The sequence below is a fragment of the Fragaria vesca genome, linkage group LG1, assembly GCF_000184155.1.
Source record: "Fragaria vesca subsp. vesca linkage group LG1, FraVesHawaii_1.0, whole genome shotgun sequence".
Taxonomy (NCBI): Eukaryota; Viridiplantae; Streptophyta; class Magnoliopsida; order Rosales; family Rosaceae; genus Fragaria; species Fragaria vesca.
This window is the reverse complement of record NC_020491.1, coordinates 15,275,964-15,282,588: the sequence shown is the minus strand read 5'-3', so window position 1 is coordinate 15,282,588 and position 6,625 is coordinate 15,275,964. Positions and strand designations below refer to the sequence as shown.

At 37.1% G+C, this 6,625-nt stretch overlaps 1 protein-coding gene across 1 annotated transcript; it reads left to right on the top strand.

Annotated features, from left to right (window-relative positions):
• The first annotated feature begins 875 nt into the window (after positions 1-875).
• Positions 876-5,936, top strand: LOC101305406 (auxin-responsive protein IAA9-like). Its single transcript, XM_004288262.1, has 6 exons — positions 876-1,076; positions 2,314-2,984; positions 3,068-3,291; positions 3,441-3,582; positions 4,400-4,461; positions 5,559-5,936. Exons 2-6 carry the CDS (start codon positions 2,338-2,340, stop codon positions 5,594-5,596), a joined length of 1,113 nt encoding a protein of 370 aa, XP_004288310.1. The 5' UTR covers positions 876-1,076; positions 2,314-2,337; the 3' UTR covers positions 5,597-5,936.
• Positions 5,937-6,625: the final 689 nt, after the last annotated feature.

Here is a 6,625-nt window from a genome sequence, read left to right as displayed (position 1 = left end):
ATTTTTTTATTTTTCCTTGATCAACAGAAAAAAATATAGGGCTTTCAATTATAGAAGAAAATGACCAAATTAAGGCAAATAAGAAAAAGTATCAAAAATCAGTAACGTAGTTTAAATAGTTTAAATAGAATCCTAGGTATATATGTATGATTTTTAAGTTAAAGAGGTTTTATATTTGAGGTCCTTTCTCGTTTGTAGTTTCTTTAGAATTTTATGCTCTTAAATGTTCATATAACGAAATTTAGAATGTACATTTTCTTTATTGAAATTTTATTGTGCTTTCAATTATAAACTAAAATTAGTTCTAATTCCATTCATTTTTCAAGGAACCATAACTTCATTGTCAAAGTCCCATGACTCTAAATTTGAACAAAATAATAGGCCGTGATCTTGTATATATTTGGTTTATTAACCAAAACTAAACGAGACCAAATGACAAACATGTTAGATCAATATAATCTCTAGATGCATCTCAAATGTTATAGTTTCGTAAAGACATACTATGACTCACGTTGGGGGGTTGTTTAAACCCGTAGCTCTAATGTAACCAACCGTTTCCGACCAAAACATATTTTCTATCGCCTCCCTCCCCGATTTTCCTACACCAAAACCCGGAAAATAAAATAAACCCAATAAATATATAATATTTTATCAACGGCTGAGATGCAACAACCCCTCTCAATCGCAACCGTAAACCTCACTCCTCCTCCTGTCCCAGATCGGCGCCGTGCAAAACCAGCCGGTCCGTATATCACAGACAAACTCTTTATTGAACCCCCAATTAAATAACACGAATTCCCCATTTTGCCCCTGCTTTTCTCTTTCCATTTTCCCATCTTATTTTAAATATAATTTATTAATTAGTTGCAGGCTTCGAGCTCCTCGGCCTAAAAAAAGCTTTTGTTGCTTTCCGCTTAATGGAAGAGCCTTGAAAGCCCCCATCTTTCTCTTTCTCTCTCTCATTTTCTGGTTTGCTTTCAGTCACTTTGTTTTAGCTAAAATTTGTTTGACGAGTTCAGAAAGGCGTTTCCGGGTATTGTTATTGTTTGTCTGATCCAAACGGGTTCGCTGTTCAGGTACGTGTGCTGCTCAAGAATATTCCGTCTTTCTTTTACTTCTTGAAAAGCTTTCAAGTCTTTAACACTATGGATTGGTTTTAGTGCATGTGAAAGTTTTGAGCTTTGTGGGAATTCTGGGATCTTGATGCTGTTTAATTTCTGGGTTTGATTCGTTTACAGCTTGGCGTTTGTGGGTTTGGTATTGTTTACTGTTTTTGCTTCAGTTTTTTGGGTTTTGGGTTCTTTGTTTCAAGTCAATGTGTCGAGCATTTTCTGCCTTTTGAGATTTTTGGTGGATCTTTTGAGTTATAGTAAGATTGTAGAGCTTTTTTACCAAGAAAACTTGGGGAAATTAGAGGAAGGGTAGATAAAAAAATGAAGCTTTTGGAGAAAAGGGTGAAGCGTTGTTCATGCCAACAGATTTTGCTGAAACCCAGCTGACCTTTTCTTTTCTTTGGGGTAGAGAAATTAGAAAGACGCGGTATTTTTTATTCTTGTTACTGTGCATTTGTTTCTGACCTCTTGGCTTTGGGTTGGAAGTTCATTATAGGTAGTTTTCACGGCCAATTTTTCATTCAAGATTCAGAGAGTGACGGTCTGGGAACTATTTAGTTATTTTTGTTGCGTTTGTTACAACTTTTCATTGGTGGTGATTTCACGGTTCCATTTTCGGTACAAGTTTCGCTTAAATTTCTTGTTGGTTTGCTTTAGATTTAGGACTGTCTTAGGCTTGTCGATGACATAGTGTACAGTGTGTTTGGTATAACTTGTTAGGGGCTCTAAACGGCAAGATTATTGGTTTCGGTGTTGAAAGCATTGTGTACCTGATAATTGGACCATATGGTGGTTTGTGGTCAGATTCCTTACAATTATATGTTGGCTGTATTATTGATTATGCTTGCAGTACCAGTTCCCACTGGCCCAAGCTGGGTTTTCTTTTCTCTTCATAGATCTAGTGGCCAGAGCTTTTCTATGTGTTAAAAATTGAATTGTTTTCCTGCAAGTTTCTGTTTGTTTTCTCAGAAACTTGTCTTCTTAAAGAACCTTTATTCATGCTCTCAATTATTTCGGTGGGCCAATCTTGATGAGAAAAATACATGATGTCCAATCTATCAGAATTTGTACAAGTCTGGTTATATTGCTCTGTGGATTTAAGTTTCATGTAGCTTCCCCAGTTTGTGCTGTTGACATGTTTTGGTTTGGATGCTAATCTTCATCATCTGTTAATTTGGTTATTTTTGTTTTCATTGAGCAGTGCAGTTAATAATTTGGTAGTCTGATGTCTCCACCACTGCTGGGTGGTGAGGGGGAAGGGAAGAGCAATGGATCTATGGTAGCTTGTTCGCCCTCTATGGAAATGATCCCCCAGAACAGCTCGGGATTGAAAGAGCGTAACTACCTTGGGTTGTCAGATTGTTCTTCAGTTGACAGCTCCACGGTCTCTAGCTTGTCAGAGGAGAATAAGAGCAAGTTCAATTTTAAGGCTACAGAGTTGAGGCTTGGTCTTCCTGGATCCCAATCACCAGAACGGCAATCAGAGCTTTGCTTGCTTGATGAAAAGCCACTGTTTCCTCTGCTTCCTTCAAAAGATGGAATCTGTTCCTCATCCCAGAAAAATGTTGTTTCAGGCAACAAAAGGGGCTTTTCTGATACCATGGATGGATTCTCAGAGGTGAAAAGTTCTGTTTATAATGAAGGAAAGTGGATGTTTCCTGCTGCTGCTGGTTCTGATTCCGAATCACCAGAATCTGTCGGACAAGGGAAGTTTCCTGTGAGTTCAATCAATGTGATGCTATCATCCAGGACTTCTGGGACTCAGCCAACCAATCTTGTGACCAATTCTTCAAAAGATCAGTCCAAAACTGCAAATGGAGCTAGCCAGAACCATGCCGTTGCTTCTAACAACAGCAGTGCTCCAGCTGCTAAGTATGTAAATTTCTCATGGCGGACTGTCAACCTATTGTGAATATTATTGTTCATTTATAACTTGTTCTATATATTCTTGTCAGGGCACAAGTTGTAGGGTGGCCTCCAATAAGATCTTTTAGGAAGAATTTAACCACTGCTTCAAAGAACAGTGATGAAGTTGATGGAAAACCTGGTCGAGGTGCTCTTTTTGTCAAGGTCAGCATGGACGGTGCTCCCTACCTGAGGAAGGTAGATCTGAGAACCTACGGAACATATCAAGAGTTGTCTTCTGCTCTGGAAAAGATGTTCAGCTGTTTTACAATTGGTAAAAATTGCTTGAATTTAGTCATATCCGGATTTAATTCATCTTGCTTAAATTGCTGGACAATTGCCTATGATGTCTAAACTTCCAATATAGAGAAACGTCATGTTTTTGTCATGGAGCCAATTTCTGCCATTTTATTGTGATTTCAGGGCAATATGGATCCCATGGAGCTCCAGGGAGGGAAAGATTGAGTGAGAGTAAGCTGAGAGATCTTCTTCATGGATCAGAATATGTGCTTACATATGAGGACAAGGATGGTGATTGGATGCTTGTCGGAGATGTTCCGTGGGAGTAAGTTCTGATTCAAATGTTTAGTCTTTCCACATATCTCATTTTTGTTTCCCTCATACATATTGTTAACCTGATTTTAATGTAGAAGCATTGTTGCATTATGTGCAAAAAAGTAGATTTGTGTTCAAAGTTGGGTATGCTATATTTATGGTAAAGAACAGTAAAAAAATATGTACTAGGGCACAGTTTACATACATGGTTCCCAGTTCGGGGAGGGTACTAAAATTTAATCATTTGATTGTACACGACTGATGTAGATGCATGTGATAATATCTAGAGAAATATGACGTTATGAAGTCTTGCATTGATCAGGGAATTGTAAATTAGTATAAACACACACTCTTTTATACTAAAGTTTTAGATACAACATTGTTCATGTGAGTCGCAGATGAAGTCTTACATAAACCATTTAAGCTGCTTCAAATTTCCGTCTTCATTATGTACTAAAGTTTTAGAATAAACAAAATTGTCATTTGATAGACCAACACTTGAAAGTATGAGAGTGCGATAGTAGGATAGAAACACTTCAATTAGTTTTTTGTTTTTGTTTTTTTGTTTATAAAACTATGAACTAAGAAAGCCTTACCAAGGAACATCTAAGATCAGGAAGATCTCAATATTTTTGCAATAGCAATGATTAACAGGAAATGCTAACGAAAGAAGGGGAGAAAAGATGAAACAAATTGCAAAGCTTCTTTGCTTCTACTATCATGTATCTTGTAGTCCCCATAGGCCATGATAATCACCTCATATTGATTTTTCTTTCTTGTTTATGTGTTGCATCTGCAATCTGAACTCCAGTTTGGCTTTATCACAGGATGTTTATTGATTCATGCAAGAGGTTGAAGATAATGAAGGGCTCTGATGCCATTGGCTTAGGTTTGTGCTTCTATTTTCATGATATCCCCAGCTATTATTTTCCTTTTGGATTTATAACTGTTATATGACTTGGTGAAACTATCAAATTTCATTCATGAGTTTTACTTCATGTTGACCTAATATACGCATTATACGGGTACTGATATACATATGTAGTGCTTACCAAGATCCTTTTTATGCTGCCAGCTTTAGTATGTTATATATTTTTCTTATGTACTTGTGCATTTTACCTAATTAACTGTGATGGCTGTGCCACTTAAAGATTGAAATCCAATAGGGATAAGAAATGGACACTTAAGCCAAAATAATAATGTGAATTAGGAAAACCCCAGATTACTAGCGAAATAGTCCACAATCTTAATCTAAGGTGGGATTTTACACCAGAAAAGAAATATATGTGCTAACACTAGAATATATTGACAATTGAAATAAATGTCTTTCAGCTTAACACTCAAATTGCCAGCTTCATTTAGCCTTGTTGTTTCGTAAGAATTGACGTGCACATTTATGGTTCCAATGCAAAATAAGAAAGCCTGTCAATTTATGTATACTAGCCTTAAATAACTGCAATATAATTTCAGGGATGGTTATCATTTTTTTTGAAACGGTTATCTGTTTTTTTGTGAGTCTCGGGATGTTTATCTTTTTTAGTCTGGTCGGTTTTCAGGGTGGTAATCTTGCTTCTTTTTTTTTTTTCTTCTTTTTTTTTTTTTTCTTGATTGTGGATAAATACATGTTTTTCCCACAATCTCACGTCTATTTCACATGTACACGCCATCAACTCCTTTTTTTTCTTTTTTCTCCTTTCTCCTTTTTTTATTTGTCTTTTACCATAATACTCTTTTTGTTTATTTCAAGAATTAGCCCATCAAGGGACAGTTTAGGCAAAACATAAATTGGTGAAGCTTTCTCACGCCCGGCTTTATTGTAGTAGAGATATGGGGTCTCACTTGTACTAGCTAATATATTTACATAATGGGTACAACTGTAAATTATGGTCAGTACTCTCTAGCATGCATGACATGATATTTTTCAACTTTCAATTTCAATGATGAAACATACTGTTATCCTAACGTCTGTTTGTTTGTTTCCATTAGCTCCTAGGTCCATGGAGAAATCCAAGATCCGGAACTAGCCAAGTCCCCGAAAATGACTGCTGCTTTGAGCTGCCTTATTCAAAGTGAAGATCAGGGGTTTGGGGAAAGAGCGAGCCAGTCGTAAAAGTTGTCACTTGGAGGAAGAACACTGACAGGATGGATGTCCAGGGCTGGATGGCAGTATCATCTTGTCTTCGATGTTTTCATTGTCATCAGTCTATTTTGAGTCTGTTTGTTGTGAAACCTATTAAAACTGGTTTAAAATATTAATGTTTGTGAAGTCCATAATGTAATAGCCTACTAGTTATTGAAGCTGTGGAATCTGATGAATATGTTATTATCACTATTGTTGATTGCTCTTAATCATTCTGATTTGTCATTTCCGTTTTCCTTAGGCTGATAGATTGGGTTGAGTTTGGGCTTGGGACTGGGACTGGGATTGGGACTGGGACTGGGCCTGGACCTATTAAGATACATGGATTTGGTCATATCTGGCCTTTGCACTAAAGAAAGCGTCAGACCATGTTCTATGGGGGAAATCATGAATTGAATATATCAGAACTCCAACTTCCTTGATACATTTTCAGAATTATATTCCGGATTGCAAATGGGTCTCCGTCGGCGGCGGTCGGCACATGTTGATCAGCCAGATACTGTTCTATGTGTTTTGCTTTGACTACCGCCCCATGTGGCCAAACTATAGTCTTCGTTATAAAATTGCAGCCACACTGTGCTCTTGGAGATTCTGGGGCTTGGCAACGATATTCTACCGACTCCTATTGAAACAACGAGAAGAAAAATATCTTACAAACTGATGCATTTAGAATTTAATCTGTCAGAGTTCAGCCTCCACTTTCGAGGTCTCATGGTTGACCTCGAAACTATTTTGTTAGCATATTTAACTCGATTTATTCAATGTAAACGAAACTCGTTGAGATCAAAACTTGATATATTTCTAACATTACGTGCTAAACTAAGCACGATGTGATCGACTTCTACCAATTCGCTTAAGCGAGATGTGTGACTAGGTTTGAACGTGATGGTGGTAGACATTCTTAGTGCTTCCT

Bases quoted from the DNA above. Each gene is read 5' to 3' on its own strand.
- LOC101305406 (XM_004288262.1), top strand. From the start codon at position 2,338: ATGTCTCCACCACTGCTGGGTGGTGAGGGGGAAGGGAAGAGCAATGGA. The intron at 2,985-3,067 runs GTATGTAAATTT...TATTCTTGTCAG, and splicing joins AGCAGTGCTCCAGCTGCTAA to GGCACAAGTTGTAGGGTGGC. The intron at 3,583-4,399 runs GTAAGTTCTGAT...GCTTTATCACAG, and splicing joins GTCGGAGATGTTCCGTGGGA to GATGTTTATTGATTCATGCA.